The 16,298-nt window shown below is 36.0% G+C and overlaps 3 protein-coding genes across 5 annotated transcripts; 2 read left to right on the forward strand and 1 right to left on the reverse strand.

Moving 5' to 3' along the window:
• The first annotated feature begins 456 nt into the window (after positions 1-456).
• On the forward strand, positions 457-4,166 carry LOC108914118 (mucin-21-like). The gene is made up of 5 exons (XM_023455667.1): positions 457-1,419; positions 1,477-1,577; positions 1,672-1,828; positions 1,884-2,639; positions 3,459-4,166. Exons 1-5 carry the CDS (start codon positions 457-459, stop codon positions 3,753-3,755), a joined length of 2,274 nt encoding a protein of 757 aa, XP_023311435.1. The 3' UTR covers positions 3,756-4,166.
• A 2,030-nt stretch (positions 4,167-6,196) lies between these two features.
• Positions 6,197-16,295, forward strand: LOC108914125. Of its 3 annotated transcripts, none has more exons than XM_018719844.2 (3): positions 6,197-6,315; positions 8,292-8,463; positions 15,161-16,295. In XM_018719844.2, exons 2-3 carry the CDS (start codon positions 8,310-8,312, stop codon positions 16,252-16,254), a joined length of 1,248 nt encoding a protein of 415 aa, XP_018575360.1. In that variant the 5' UTR covers positions 6,197-6,315; positions 8,292-8,309; the 3' UTR covers positions 16,255-16,295. The 3 variants fall into 3 exon arrangements, with proteins under 3 accessions (XP_018575360.1, XP_018575361.1, XP_023311440.1); XM_018719845.2 differs by lacking the exon at positions 6,197-6,315 and adding an exon at positions 6,355-6,417; XM_023455672.1 differs by lacking the exon at positions 6,197-6,315 and adding an exon at positions 8,186-8,234.
• LOC108914126 (slit homolog 2 protein-like) lies at positions 11,033-11,776 on the reverse strand. Its single transcript, XM_018719846.1, has one exon. The coding sequence runs from the start codon at positions 11,772-11,774 to the stop codon at positions 11,073-11,075; it is 702 nt and encodes a 233-aa protein (XP_018575362.1). The 5' UTR covers positions 11,775-11,776; the 3' UTR covers positions 11,033-11,072.
• Positions 16,296-16,298: the final 3 nt, after the last annotated feature.

Here is a 16,298-nt window from a genome sequence, read left to right on the forward strand (position 1 = left end):
AACAAAATCAGCAGAATCAGCAAGGAGGCTCAAATGGGCAGAATCAACAGAACCAACAAGGAGGAAATGGCCAGCAAAATCAACAAAATCAACAAGGGGGATCTAGCAACCAAAATCAACAAAATCAACAAGGAGGAAGCGGCCAACAAAATCAACAAGGAGGAAGCAGTCAACAAAACCAACAAAATCAGCAAGGAGGAACTGGAGGTCAGAATCAACAAGGTCAACAAAACCAAGGAGGAAGCGACCACCAGAACCAACAAAACCAACAAGGAGGAAATGGTCAGCAAAATCAACAGGGGGGAAGTGGCCAGCAGAATCAACAAAATCAACAAGGAACAACAAATCAGACAGTTAATCCAGGACAGATTGTGAATAATCAGTGTGTGAAAGAAGGATTTGTCAAAGATGATAATGAGTGCAAAAAGTTCTACAGATGTGTAAATGACGGTAAAAATGGATTTATCAAATACGAATTTTCTTGTGCCGAAGGAACTGTTTGGGATGAAACTAAAGAATCTTGCAATTACCCTTATGCCGTTAGCGGAAAATGTAATAATGCCCAAAGTTCAAACCAGGGTACCAACCAACAAGGAAATAATAATCAGCAGGGTTCAAACCAACAAGGAGAAAATCAGCAAGGATCAAACCAACAAGGATCTAATCAACAAGGTTCAAATCAACAAGGAGGAAATCAGCAAGGATCTAATCAACAAGGATTCAAACCAGCAAGGGAGTAATCAGCAAGGTTCAAATCAACAAGGAGGAAATCAGCAAGGATCTAATCAACAAGGAGGAAATCAGCAAGGATCTAATCAACAAGGATCAAACCAACAAGGAGGTAATCAGCAAGGATCTAACCAACAAGGTTCAAACCAACAAGGTTCAAATCAACAAGGTTCAAACCAACAAGGGGGTAATCAGCAAGGATCACAAGGTTCAAACCAACAAGGTTCAAACCAACAAGGTTCAAACCAGCAAGGGAGTAATCAGCAGGGGTCTAACCAACAAGGCTCTAACCAACAAGGCTCTAATCAACAAGGAGGAAATCAGCAAGGATCCGGCCAACAGGGAAATCAACAAGGATCAAATCAACAGGGTGGTAGTAACCAGCAGGGCTCTAACCAACAAGGTGGTAACAATCAGCAGGGGTCTAACCAACAAGGCTCTAATCAACAAGGATCAAATCAGCAAGGCACCAACCAACAAGGTGGTAACAATCAGCAGGGGTCTAACCAACAAGGCTCTAATCAACAAGGATCAAATCAGCAAGGCACCAACCAACAGGGATCTGGTCAACAGGGTGGAAATCAGCAAGGGACCAACCAACAAGGTAATAATCAACAAGGGAATAATCAGCAAGGCGGTCAACAAGGTTCAAATAACCAAAATTGCAGTCAACAAGGCGGTAGTAACCAGGTATTAATTGATTGCTATAAACTTTACTGTCTAGTATATTGACCAGAATATTTTAAGGGTTCTTCTTGGAACGCGACCAATGTATCTAGTGGGATTGGAACCAGCTGTACCACAGAAGGTTATTTAGGAGATCCCAATGACTGCAAGAAGTTTTACAGGTTGGTCCATAATTAGTCTAAGCGTAAGATTTTGAAAGAATAATTTCTAACTATTTATGCCTTTACGTTTATTTTAAAAAATTGTACTTTGCAGATGCGTGAGTGGTGGTAACAACGCTTACACAAGATACGAATTCACTTGTGGTAAAGGAACCGTTTGGGATCCTGACTCTATCACCTGCAATTATCCTTATGCAGTAAAAGGAAAATGTTCTCAAGTTGTCGAACCTCCAGAGCCTTCAACCGCATCAGTAAGCGTTGACCTTTCTAACTAAGCTTCTGGTATAACCAATTTTCAATTTACAGCCAGGCGGTGTGACTTCAACCTCACCCATAGACAGCACCACTGAATCGAGCTCGTCCACAGTAGGTGCGAGCACGCCTACCACGGACAGCACCACAAACCCTCCTACTTCTACTGAAGGAGGGTGGTCTTCCACGCAGTACTACACCACCACTACCTCATCAAGTGGCCTGACAGAAAGTTCCACCCCTCCACCTACCTCAACTGCTGGATGGACGTCTACTCAGTACTACACCAGTACAACTTCCTCGAGCGGCTTCACGGAAAGCTCGACGCCTCCGGTAACTTCAACGATCGGTAGTACTTCCACATTAGGTGGTGAGACTACCACGTCTGGGTGGTCATCAACTGGAATTACTGAGTCGTCCACTCTCAGCAGTACCGTGGAAAGTACCACACTTCTTTCTACTACCACTGAGGTCGGTTACTCCTCCACCACGCAAGGGGATAATACTGGCATCACGGAACCCCCTACCACCATGGAGCCCTGTCCCATAGGCCAGTTAGAGGGAGACCAAGTGGCTCTGATTTGTCCCACTGGTTTCAGAAGGCATCCGAAGTATTGCAACCTGTTTTACCAGTGCACCAAGGGCCAGAACAACCACGATTATAAGATCTTGGTGCTCAGCTGTCCGGATGGTGCGATTTACGACAACGACAAGATACAGTGTCTACCTCCGAACGAGACCCAGGCCTGCAAAGGGCAAATAGCGAGCAGCAGGCTGTACAGGTGGTTGGATGACAACTCGTTACCACCGGTAAGTATCAGTTCGTGAGATCAGTTGATCTTTTAAATTGGTTGAACAGTTTTTACGTCGTCGGTTCCATGTTGACAGTTCGAAAGACATATTGTCTTTCTTCTGATGTAACACTGAAACTGCAAATAAAGTCATCTGGCCGGTATTTATATTGGCCGTGCGCATTGATCCATTATGTTTCCTGACGACTTGTAGTCACTTGTTTGTTTCTTTCTGGTTCTTGATGTTTGCGGATTGAAGGTAGTTCTAACCTTTTGTCTCGGTTTGAAAATATTTCAATTCTTCTGAATTTATATTGTATCCTGTAAAGTCTTGGTCAAAATCATCGTTTCATTGGAAACGTTGTTGTTTCTTCAAGTGGCACTTGTGTTCTTTTAACTTCGTAAAAGAGCACAAGTGTTACATGAAGATTAACAACGTTGAAAAGTCAGTAGGTGCAGACCACTGAGCAGATACACGACACGCGATAGACTGAATTGCTCGCGTGCGAGAGAGACAGAAGATTTTGACCAAGAATCGAAACAATACTAATCAAGATAAGGGGTCAGAACTACCTGCAATTTCAATCATGGACCAGAACGACAAATGGATCAGTGACTACAAGTCGTGCACCACAACATCCTGGATCGGCGCACACAGTCAAGATAAATACCGGAGAGCGGACTTAATCTTCAATTTCAGAGTTCCTTCGGAGGGAGAAAGTAATATTCCCTCGAAACGTCAAACAATTGAAACCGACGGCATGGTAACTAACCTGGAAATTATTCAACTATTAACAACTACCACAGAAGCCTTCAAACCGACTTTTTTTGTCTTTAGGTGCAGATAACCAGTAGAAGGCCCCTCTGTCCCCTGGAAGGCTTCCACGAGGCGGAGGAGACCGAGTGCAGCACCACCTTCATAAGGTGCCAGAGCCAACGGACGGGCAGGCTGGAAGGGTACATGTACCAGTGCCCCCAAGACTTCGCCTTCTGGAAGATCAGCAGGAGGTGCGAGAGGATGTCGAGGCTCCTCACTTGTAGGGGAAGCGACATCTTCTACACCAGGTGGGAGATCCCCACGGAAAACGACAACGTCTCCTTGAGGCGTAGAAAAAGTGCCAATATAGACTTCTAGGTGTTGCATTAACCAAGAAAAATGCTCTCGGATTTGGTTGGTTCAATCCGCCCTCGTGGGGCGATTTGAGGGCCTAGATTCGCCAGTATTTTTACGTTCCGCCTAAATTGACCAATAACTTAAATTATTGTAAATTCGACTGATTTTCTTTGAACTAACTTGCCTTTAGTTCATAGCGAAATAACTTTGGCGGCCGCTTCTCGACGCAGAGGCGGCCGGCAAGCGGGTTCTGGTTTCGGGATTATTTATTGTCATATTTATTGAAAAAGACTAACAAAATTGTGCCTTATGAAATTCCGTTAATTTATTTTACCAACCCTAGTTTATAATGTACTTAGGTTAGTGCTCGAATGATACGATAGCCGATGTAATTGTCAAATAATAAATGTAAAGAGTATAACCGTCTTTTCATCATGTGAAAAATATTTTTTTAAAATAAAATGACACATTTCTTGTTTTATTCATCAAGAAAAATAGAGCCCTGCTGCCAGGAACTACCCAAGGTAAGTAATAATATTAATACACTCATAATTAAACGAATATCCTTGGTGAAAAGTTGTGAAAATCGCTGTGCGCGCCGCTCTTCTAGTTCGGACTTCTCCCGCTAGATGGGTGTTACGTAACCCCTCCTGAGTCCCGAGTCAGTCTGCCACTTGGCATTGCATGCGACGAGGATAGCGAATCCCTGAGACAGTTTTCGTGCTACGACTATTTCGACCTCTTCTTCCACGTCCAGAACTGATGAAAACGTGGAAAGAATTCACACGCTTGTGTACAAGGATAGAAGCCGTATTATCGATGTACTTGCTGAATTATCTGGTCCTCCATAGAGCTCAGTGCAATGTATTTAAGCCGAAGATTCGCAAATGAGAAGAATCGCGGCGAAATTCGTCCCCGCTTGTTGACTTCTGATCAAAAGTCGGCTCGTGTCGCTACTTGTCGCGACTTGTTGGACCACTTGGAAGTGGGCGAGAAAAACGCATTTATTTATTATTCTGAGTCACTTCACTAGTCCAAGAATATCAACGTATACGAACTATACAGGATGATTTAGAACTTAACCAAAAAAAGAAATTTGCATGTACAGAGGACTCTTATAAATACAATTTTGTAAAAAAAATGCGAAAAGGCAGTTTGAAAATTATTTAAAAATACACTTCACGGCACTGGAGACTGGTCCACTGTAAAACCTGACCTTCAGTCGGCAACCCGCACAGCAACAAAGTGGAATAAAAAATGAACGGAGAAAAATTGAATAACACCTATTTTATATCAACAAATTCAATTGTTGTTGCCGCTTTTGTTATTATTAATCAATAAAATTATTTTGTGGTTTTAATTAATAAAATAATTTGACATATCTGATGTTACAACAACTGTTCAAAATTTTGTCCACCGACGTGTAAATACATTTGGCGCCGTCTTGCCCTAGCACAAATGTTGTCTAGCTTCACCATAACGCAAATGTTGCCTTGCTTCACCATAAATTAAAACGATATCCATCAACTCCGAGTTGCTACACAAGTAAACCATTTTTGCCACGTGAAAAACTAATGTAAACACTATCGCAAAAACGTTAGATAATAATAAAATCGTATTCCAGGATTCGGTATCGCATACAACGCGAATGACGCTATAGACTGCAGTAGCCCGGCGATGTAAGGGTTCTAAATACTACAACTTCAATAATTTTTTTCTCGGAAACTATAAGGATTTTACAAAATGTTTTTACGATATTGACTCCATTTTTCATAACCCATCTATTCCCAAATTTATTTGTATAAGTTGTGAATCACCCTGTAAGGTGTAAGTGTGTAAGTAAGTTAACACAACATTACACTGTTATTCTTTCTGTATCCATAGTAAAACGTACTGTGACCATGCAAGTGCAAAGACAACAACAGCAGTAATAGCACTACATAGTACAGCCAATCACAAACGTGATAGAATATGTAGTTTCACGCCGCCAAATTTGAAATGTGGTAATCTATCTCTATCTCTGCAAGGTTTGTTTTATAAACTAGATAACTTGCAGCAAGTTGCGATATAAAATGTTCCTAAAACTTGTTGTTTTATTAAAGTATAAAAAATATTCTAGCAAACTTGCATTGACCCTACACAATAAAATTACATTGTTAAAATGAATGCAACTTTGTTAAAAGTGTCTTGTTTAGTGGGTTTAAAAACACATGCATTGTTAACACGTACTTAAAAAATATATTTGACCCTCGTTTGTTATTTATTTGTATGTTAATGGCCTCTACACCAATAAAACGGAACGTCCTGTATATTATAGGTACTTTTTGTATCCGTCAGTAAACACAAAATTTAAAAACATATCAGTGTTCTTACCAACGCGATTGTTAGTATTTACCTCCGGTTGTACTCAATGTTTATTATTAAATTCATAAATATTATTAATTTCCGCGACGATTGTTGATGGTACAGTCACGCAGGAAATAAAATAATACTAGGAATCGCGTTCCCGATACAACTCTTAATTTATTGTAAAAAGAGTGCAACGTGATGAGGATAAAAGCAAAATTGAAAAATCCTGTTCGTAAGTACCGTCAATTTAAATTCAATTTGTTTTCAGTTTATTTGTCAGAATATAGTAAGTGCGAGGAAGACTCAGTTTTTGACTATACAAGGTGTCCGATAAGTAAGTACTTCCTATAATTTTTTTTCTAATGGTTCTAGCTTTGAAACCATCTTGTATATTTTGATAAAATCCCGGTGTAGTGTATTACAGAATAGACTCCATAATCTCATGTTAAAACTTTTACAATTTAAAGGTTCTGAAAATGGACTGACCCGTTTGGTTGATTTTTCAAAATTTTTGACATATGTCATGTTATAAAACAAAAAATATTATTTATCAAGATTTTTCTTCTTTCTTTATTTCTATAAAATCGGAAAACATTCTATGAAAAAAGAAAGATAATGTATAGCTGATTTTGAACACTTGTCTAAGTGACATTTTCTGTATTCGTTCTCTTAAGCTGTGACAAAACGTTCCAAAATTTTTTGACTTGGCAAAGTTAAATAAACTGAATACATGAATGAATTGTTAAAAATAATTAAATCTAGTTATTAATTATCTTGTAGGTATTAATTGTTTTCACCATTTTTTTCAAAAACCGTTGTTCCATACGCAAATGCAGAAAAATATTGCTATTACATAAAATATAAATATACAGTGTGATTTATTAATAATGGTACACATCGTAGAGGAACATTCGAACATTGCTCGTTTTCGTTCTACAGGGTGTTAAAGTCAAAGGAATATTTTAGATTTTTTTTGTAATATTTTTAGTATTTCTTTATGGTTTCCCTTGAAAATTTGCACACTCATGGATTTTAAGACGGCAATTACGAATATGGTAACTGTCACTCTCCTGTCAGTGTAAAAATATGTCTACAATTTTGCCCCTCGAAAATCTAAATTTCTAGCATGAAATTGTTAAATAGAGTTCAGTTCTAAAGATAATCCGTACAAAGATATCAAAAATATTATAGGTACAAAATGTCGAAAAAACTTTTTTGACTTTAACACCTTGTAAAACGAACGAAAAAGCGCAATATTTTTCGTGTTGAATAATGGTACACACCGTAGAGGATGTTAAATTCAAATTATGACAATTGAACTGAATTTATCTCATTCGAATATTGATCTTTTTCGTTCTACAGGGTGTTAAAGTCGAAGGAATATTTTAGATTTTTTGTAATATTTTTAGTATTTTTGTATGGATTCTCTTGAAAATTTGCACACTCATGGATTTTAAGACGGCAATTACGAATATGGTAACTGTCGCAGTCGCTTATAGGGGGCGCTAGTTACACTCGCCTGTCAGTGTAAAAATATGTCTACATTTTTGCCCCTCGAAAATCTAAATTTCTAGCAAGAAATTATTAAATAGAGTTCAGTTCTAAAGATAATCCGTACAAAGATATCAAAAATATTATAGGTACAAAATGTCGAAAAAAATTGTTTGACTTTAACGTCTTGTAAAACGAAAAAGAGCAATATTTCTTATATTAATTAATCACCCTGTATAGGTATGCATTTTTTTCACAGTACACCCTGTTTTAAGCACATTCTCTCACGAAAAGAGCAAAATTCGTGTTGATAATCTTTTCACTACTAAATAAAGATTTTGTCACGCGAACAGTATAAATTTCAGAGAAAGATAAGTTCCTTGATTTTCTGCCATGATGGTCAAGATTAATTTCTATGTTGCAGAACTTATATATAATTTAATATTCAGTGGTTCATAAACTGGCTTTAGTATCAGTGTTTTCAGATAGAGTCTGGAATATTTTATTCCATTAAGAAATGTTTCACAAATCTTTACATATTTCACGATGATGTAATTGTTCGGTGTCAAAATTGCTTTACTGTCACTTTGACAGCACTGATCTTATACTTATTTATTTATATTTTTATCGGACCTGCATCTATAAAATAAATCGAAACTCGTGAGTATCCCCTTACATCAGTCTAGAGTTGTACCAAATTGAAAATATTTTCTTCAGTATGTCTCCTGAGGTATAATGTCGAAGACTGAGACAGAGGAGAAGCATCCCCTTCTCCTGTACGTCGTGGAAAGCAACGAGGACTTGTCCAAGACCAATAAGAAGTATTTCGACAAGGGTAGATTCCATGGCATCACCTCTGGCGCGACGGCCGTCTTCAGGCAATTTCCAAGTGAGTAAAATTTTAGATAAATTGTTAGAAATCACTACAAAGATTTGCCGCACATTCAATTTATGTTTTTGACTAAACACTATTATTTATTTGTTATTTTCCTTATATTTGTATTAGACCTTATCCTTGCATTAGTATCTAAAAAGGAATAGCTATAATAATATTTTTATTTACAGAACATCTACCAAGGTTTATTTAAATAACAGTGTTACAGAAACATACACAAATTAAATTTACTGAATCGTTGATAACATATGACCTTGTCACTCGAATTAATTTAATAATAATACATAAAAACTAAAAATTATAACTACCTAACAATTGTATTAAAGGTGATCATAGAATAACGAGTAAACCAAATTTTTTAATATATCCTATTATTTCTTTTTATTCACTTCTAACACAACTCAATCCGACAAATTTACATACATCCGCTGTTTCACATTAATATTGGAAATATCTGTAGGTATTTCACTTTTTATACTGTGCCTCTTGTATTTCATGTAATATTTTCGTAAATTTTTCATTTTTTCTGTAAGTAATAATTGGTATTTCGTATACAGACAGGGTGTTCCACTTAACAGAGATTGTTCTGTAACTCTGCAACTGTAAAATTTATAAAAAAAAGTGGTTTTAATAAGAGCTGTCATGTGGTACATGTAAAGAAAAAATTTTAGTTTTACAGGGTGTTCCATTTCGCGTGGGCGTGACACAACTTTAATTTAAATGGAACACCCTGTATATTATTGCATTTCTTAATTACTTGGTTAAAAGTAGGTAGTTTATTAAATGTGCATGGTGTTTAAAACTTACCGTTTTCGAGATAATCAGTTATTTTTTAAAAAATCACAATTTCAGCTCTCTAAATAAGGCTAGATACCTAGCGTCTAAAGCGCAAGAGTCAGAAACCTGCAGTTTTCACAGTTCGTTTTGGCATAAATTACTCTATCTTGTCATCTGTGAACAAAACGTGTACCTTATTCAGACTCCCTAATTAAATAGGGAAATAATTCCCTAAAAAGTATTGTTTTTAATCCCATTTTTGCGATTTTTTCGATTTTTACCATAATAATCATGATTCATTCGATTTGCAACTAGTCATGTTTTGCAAAAAATTTAATTACAAACATTTTTTCCTCTTCCATTTTCGCCTAAAATCAACTCTTGAAAGGATACATAATTAAATAGGAAGAGAAATATGACATTTTTCGAATTTTTTTAACATATTGTGCCGCCAAAAGTTAAGCCCACGTTTTTTTTATGCACATAGAAAAATTTTCATATCTAGTGATATTTGAAAGCCAAAAAGCCATAAATCTCTGTGGACATACGATTCACCCAAACCAAAACAGATACTGCCTAGTCTACGTTTAGTGTTTTATATTTAACTGCAAATTCAGTGTAAAGTAATGTAATAGAAACCAGTAAAATAAAATTATAATAAAATGCCCAAATCAAGTCCATTATGGAAGTTTTTAGAAAAAATATGTCAAAGCAAGGAGAAAACTGAAAATCCAGTTTGTATTGTACGCAAAAAATCTGTTTCTTTCTTACATCACAACTTGCCACAAATTAAATTATAAATATTTTTAAAATAATGTTTACGTCTTGATGATTTTTCACATTTTTTATTACATTTTGTTTTTTTCTCTCATGCGTCTAAGTATAGTTTTAATTTAATAATCATTTCTAATTAATTACATATACTTACATGTATTTATTTATACCTATGTTTTCTTTATTTTTTATATTAAAACATAAGTAATTATTCTTTAGATTTTTTGTGCTAAAACCAATAAGTACTAATTACTGTTAGATTTCATTTATTTTATCATTTATTTTAGGTAAAGAACTTTTGTACAAATAAATTATGTATTTTTCGAGTATTTTTACTCGATTTTCAAAAATATTTTTGTATTAGAAATATATAATATTCGGTCTATATCGGCCAACATATCGGCCGATACCGATAATCGGCCAAAGAGGCCGATAATGCCGATATACCGATATATGTATCGGTATCGGTCGATCCCTAAATGGAACACCTTGTAAAGCTAAAAATATGTCCACATGATTCCAGACAACTTTTATTAAAACCATTTTTTTTTATAAATTTTACAGTTACAGAGTTACAGAAGAATCCCTCTTAGATGGAACACCCTGTATAAAAGAGGTGACCGGTGGGATTGCATACAAAATTGATCTTTCGATAGGGAAGCGAAAGTTTTTTAAATTTTTTCCGCTAGATTTCTCTTGATTTCTTAACGTTAAAAATTTTTTACTCTCAGATCCTGTAACTAGACATTCCAAGCCTTTTTTTATTGCTGTACGACCATTTTTCGCCAAGTTCCAACCTTTTGAATATAACTTTTATCAAATATTCGTAAATCTAATTTTTAAAGCGTAAATTATTATTTTTTTCAAATATGCACGGTCGTGTGTGGCACGCTTTAACAAAACCTATAAACTAGCAATTTTCATTATTAAATTATCACACATATACACGCATTATGAACTTTCACGCGTTAGTTTACAAGAAAATAGTATCTCCCTTAAAAAAACTAAGCCATGGTATGTATTTTTTTATTATTACAAATACACATGCCAACTTATTCCACCAAATAGAATATCCTCAACTGGAAAACCCTAGGCAATTGCAGGGCCCGTTCACTCACATTCTTCCCTTGCACAATGCTTATGGTGAGATGCGTGAGCTCCTTTACGTTTTGTAGAGCAGAATCGTGAATGTACTCGATGGGATTGTTGTTGAGAAATAAACCTCTCAGGAATTTTAACCCGTCGAAGGTCTTCTCTTCCAACCTGGTGATCCTGTTGTCGTCCAGGATGAGCTGATCCAAGTTCGTCAGGCCTAAAAACGCGCCGTCTTCTATTGTTTTTATCTTGTTGTTGCCCAGTGCCAAGGTTTTTAATGTTTGAAGACCTTCAAACGTGTTTTTCGACAACGTTTCGACGCTTGTGTTGCTCACAGCTAGGCTTTTTAACGTGGCTAGGTGTTTGAATGCACCAGGTTGGATGTAGGTTATATTGACGCCTATGAACCAGAGTTCCTTGGTAGGTCTGACGTGTTCAAAGGTGTTCTCAGGGATTTCGCCTTCGTCTACTGTGAGGTACAGGTACGGTGGTTCCTTTAGTTCGAAGTCCAGTGGTTCTCCTTCGGAGATTTTGGATAGGGTGCACATGGTTCTGATGCCGAGGTTTGGGTCCGTTTGGACTTGGCACAGAGGGCGACACTTTTTGAACAGAAAACATAGTAAGAGGGTCACTAGGAGGTGTTTTGGTTTTAATTCCATAACTGCAAATAAAAAAAAACATCGCTATCGATTTGTTGGAAAAACAATTTAAAAACTTTTTGATTTACACCAAAAATACATTTATGTGACTATAAAACTAGTCTAAGCTCTATCGCATTTTAGAGCAGTTGTTAGTAACCATTTGATATACTTTTTTTACAATACCTTAAATTTTCAATGGTTTATTTTTATATACAGGGTGGTCCTAATTCTACGCAGGGCAGACAGATCTTTTTAAAATAATATGTGTTTGATTATAAACATAGGTCTGGAACGGCATCGTTTTAGAGATACAGGGTGTTGAAGTTGTTAAAAATAATCGATTTTTTGTTTATATCTCCGGAATCTGTTAATGGATTTCAATAAAATTTGGTACAGATAATCTATGATAGTAGACCTTGCATTCCCTAAAATAAGAGCTCTAAAGGAACAACCAGTGGTGTACTACTGGGCTAGGGTCATCTCTTTTTTATAAAAAAAACCTACGCCACTGAATTGTTTACAAGTTATTGTAACGAATTTGTATTCTAATGCACAAAATACGTAAAAAAGGTAACTTGAATTTTTTCCCTAAGATTCGCTATTTTCAAGTTATTCATACCAATACAATGAGCTAAAAAAAACTACAAACATTGGTAATTTTCGCAATATTTGCAAGGTAGTCTTTGATTTTCCAAAGCAGCAGAAAAAGTAATTTTTTGCATTTTTTCAAATTAATGCTCAGTATACAGGGTGGGCCATTAGTGTGAGAAAGTATAATAACTCCCTTGTTATTCATAATACAGAGAAAAGTTTATACAAAAGTTGTACAGTATCAAAAAACCTAAAGGACAAAATAATTTGAAACACACAGGGCGATGAGTAAAAACGGGACACGCCAAATATTACATTTTTAAAATGGAACACACTGTATATTTTTAAACATATGGATTTCCGAGAAAATTCTATATATGGCAATATAAACAGTTTACATTTTAGTGCGGGGTTGCCAAGTTATGTAAACAATTATTCGAATTTTGGAAAAAAACATGACCTCGAAGAAGTTTCTTTCAACTATGTACTAACACTTTGAGCAAAAATATTTGACAGAGTTATAGGCAAATGTTAGGCAAAGACTTTTATATTATCTAATATCGATATTTTATACAGGGCATTTTTTATAATACGATCATTTTAAGAACTTGAGTTTCTAAAATTTTTCAAATGGAACACCCTGTATTTTATTGTTCTGTTTTATTCACACGCCACTTCAACTTTTATTAAGTATGTTCTACACCTAAAGTTGTTAGTTTTTAAGATATAGCAACATTCCTGGAAAAACCTAATTTTATTATTTTCGGTCGCACGACATGGCTTTGGAAAAAACTGTCACATTGTGTCAACTTGTCAGTTCATAATTTTTAATTCCATTTTGAGTTAATTTTATTAGTTAATATTTATTTGTGGTATTCTATACAATAATAAAAATTAAGTTTTTTCAGAAATGTTGCTATATCTAAAAAACTAACAATTTTAGATATAGAACATGCTTAATAAAAGTTGAAGCGGACTGATATGTGAATAAAATAAAACAATAAAATACAGGGTGTTCCATTTGAAAAATTTTAGAAAATCAAGTTTAAACTTTCTAAAAGTGATCGTATTATAAAAAATGTCCTGTATAAAATATCGATATTAGCTAATATAGGAGCCTTTGTCTAACATTTGCCTATAACTATTAATCTAATCTAATTATTTTGTTCCAAGTGTTAGTAGCTGAAAGTTAATACAACTTCTTCAAGGTCATGTTTTTTCCAAAATTCGAAGAATTTTCTTCATAACTTGGCAACCCCGTACTAAAATGATAAACTGTTTATATTGCTATATACAGAATTTTCTCAGAAATCCATATGTTTAAAAATATACAGGGTATTCCAATTAAAAAATGTAATATTTGGCGTGTACCGTTTTTACTCATCACCCTGTATGTATCAAATTAATTCTGTAATTTAGGTATCTTGATTCTGTGTAACTTTTATATAAACTTTTTTTCTGTATTATGAGTAACAAGGGTGTTATTTTACATTCTCGTACTTCTCACACTAATGGCCCACCCTGTATATAAAAAAAATCAAACATACCAAAAAGCCCTTGAAAAGGATTGATTCAGGTTTCTAAAACCTACCTTCCGTTCGATGTATGAGCATTAGCTCATGAGGTATCGATGAAAAAAAAAGGTGACCTTTCACTCAATGGCCGATATCTCAATGAGAAAAAAATCGTACAGAAAATTAAAAAAAAAACAAATTTAAGCTAATGAATGATGCTAAAAGATCCTGGCATTGATTAAACCATAAATTTTCTGAGCTCCATGTGTAGTTTTGAAAAAAAAAATTGTAAAATTGTTGCCTTGCATTATTTCTTTTGATTGCGCCGAAAAAAAATTTTCATCTCAAGATTTTAAAAACTAGAATCTAAAAGCTTCAAGATGCTCCATTCATTTTCTCGATATGACCATTATTCACGAAGTTGCAGCCTTTCAAAAATCGCTAACAAATTTTGGAAATTTTTCTGTTCTTTTAATTTTTTTGCTTGGTGTATTTTTTAAGCAAATGTGTATACATACTTGTAGGATATTCCTAAAAACAACTCACCTACAACACCATGAAATAGCACATTACTACATAAAGTCACCAAGTATTATGGAAAAATACGTAGGAACTTACACATAATTTATAGTAGAGGTTATCAGTTCTGTCAAATAGGTCTAAAAACACTTGCATAATGGAGGTATTTGGGTAGCTGACCAAATTTCCTGTTATTATTTTATAAACAGATCGAATTAGTTCAGGAGAATTTTTTCAGATTTTTTTTTAGAAATATTAGCCGAACATTTACATGAAAATTTCAAAGGAAAAATATTCGAAATATGATTTTGATCGTAATATAACGTTTGATCTCTTATAGTAATAAATATTGGATCATATAAAAACATCCTCCTATAATACTTAATATTAATTACAGTTTCCCGAATACACACCCTTTTTTCAAGAATTGTTATAAGTGTGGGTGAGATATAACCTGTAAAATATGTCATATTTTAGATCATTGCTACACGGTGCCTATTGATAATGATTCGTGCTGGTTGAGTAACAATGATATTTAAAACATGATAGGTTATATCTCACTTATACTCCTATATCAATAGATAGAGTTCCAAACAGCTAAATCACTCGACAGTCTCACCTAAAACTTAACAATAAGAAGTTATAAGTTAGTTTGAGCCTAGTGATTCAGCTGACGAGGGATCTTAGCTATCTACTAGATATTGCGAGTGTAGTCAGTATCACCAGCTAAAGGTTATTTCTAAATAGCTTCACTGAAAACAGCCATATTTTTCATTTTAGACTACGTAGGAACGTGCTGGGTCACTACAGCCTTTAGCGGCCTGCTGTTCTTCATGATGGTCCTCCTCATCATGTCCACCATCTCCACTGGAGGCCTCAGGGTGCCCAGGTGCATCCCCAAGGACGAAATCAGCAACGACACCATCCACCTGGTCCACAAGCGTCACGCGGACGATTGGGACCCCTTGGAAGTCAACTTATTCGAAAGGATCGTTGAAAACTATCCCAAGTACAAAATCCACTTGATCCTCATCCAGCAAAATACGCCCAGGACCAGGTCCAGGCACGAGAGACGCATTTTGGAAGAGACGGAACGTATTAACCCTTCCAGCACCACGACTTTGAAAGCTTCGTCGAATTTGATCGAAGAGAAGAGAACTACGAAGATTGAAGTTAAAAGGAAAAAGAGAAAGACCAATGACTTTAGAATGAGCATCAACATGAGCGCAAAAAGACTGCTGGATATCTTACTGCATGGGAAATCCCCTTCGCTAAACGACACAGACAAGTTGGAAAAAACTAAAACAACTGGCTCAGTAGAAAAGACTACCGAGCGAGTAAAATCATTAGACGACCTTCTTAAAATCCACCCCAACATAATCCTGGACAACACCACTTACAGCCACGTCTTCTACATGTCACCCCTCTACGCGTACTGGCCTTATCTCAACGAGAACTTACGCGTTTTCGCCGTCAGGGTGCTCCAACTTTGGCAGTACGGTGGCATAAGCTTCGATCTCAGTCCTACGATCAAACAACTCGAAACCAACACCACCAACAACCACCCGGTCAACAAAACCAGCGAGGAGAAAACGTTGGACGCCATCTTCAACAAGAAACTGCTGAGTTTCATCATCACCGAGAAGAGGAACTACGAGAAACTACCCAGCGGAGTCGTAGCGGCCGACGACGAAGCTCTGCACATGGAGAGTAAGATTCCCTGCCACGCGTTCTTCGGGGAGATTTTGATGAACCTCAGGAGGGCTCAGGACGACACCACCGTTAAGGATGTCCTGCAGGAGTCTTTGAAGGTGTTCTGCAGGCACTCTGCGGCCAACAAGAAGTACTGCGATTTGATCACTAGCGACAAATGACGACTTCAGGTAATTATTTTCGTGAAAAATTGTAACGTGTTCTA

The sequence above is a fragment of the Anoplophora glabripennis genome, unplaced genomic scaffold (assembly GCF_000390285.2).
Source record: "Anoplophora glabripennis isolate ALB-LARVAE unplaced genomic scaffold, Agla_2.0 scaffold814, whole genome shotgun sequence".
Taxonomy (NCBI): domain Eukaryota; kingdom Metazoa; phylum Arthropoda; class Insecta; order Coleoptera; family Cerambycidae; genus Anoplophora; species Anoplophora glabripennis.

What these genes read in the sequence shown, in the direction of transcription:
- LOC108914126 (XM_018719846.1), bottom strand. Translation starts at nt 11,774, where the DNA reads ATGGAATTAAAACCAAAACACCTCCTAGTGACCCTCTTACTATGTTTT.
- LOC108914125 (XM_018719844.2), top strand. Translation starts at nt 8,310, where the DNA reads ATGTCGAAGACTGAGACAGAGGAGAAGCATCCCCTTCTCCTGTACGTC. An exon ending in CGTCTTCAGGCAATTTCCAA is followed by an intron (nt 8,464 to 15,160) that starts GTGAGTAAAATT and finishes TTTTCATTTTAG; the next exon opens with ACTACGTAGGAACGTGCTGG.
- LOC108914118 (XM_023455667.1), top strand. Translation starts at nt 457, where the DNA reads ATGGATTTATCAAATACGAATTTTCTTGTGCCGAAGGAACTGTTTGGG. An exon ending in CAGAGCCTTCAACCGCATCA is followed by an intron (nt 1,829 to 1,883) that starts GTAAGCGTTGAC and finishes TTCAATTTACAG; the next exon opens with CCAGGCGGTGTGACTTCAAC. An exon ending in ATGACAACTCGTTACCACCG is followed by an intron (nt 2,640 to 3,458) that starts GTAAGTATCAGT and finishes TTTTGTCTTTAG; the next exon opens with GTGCAGATAACCAGTAGAAG.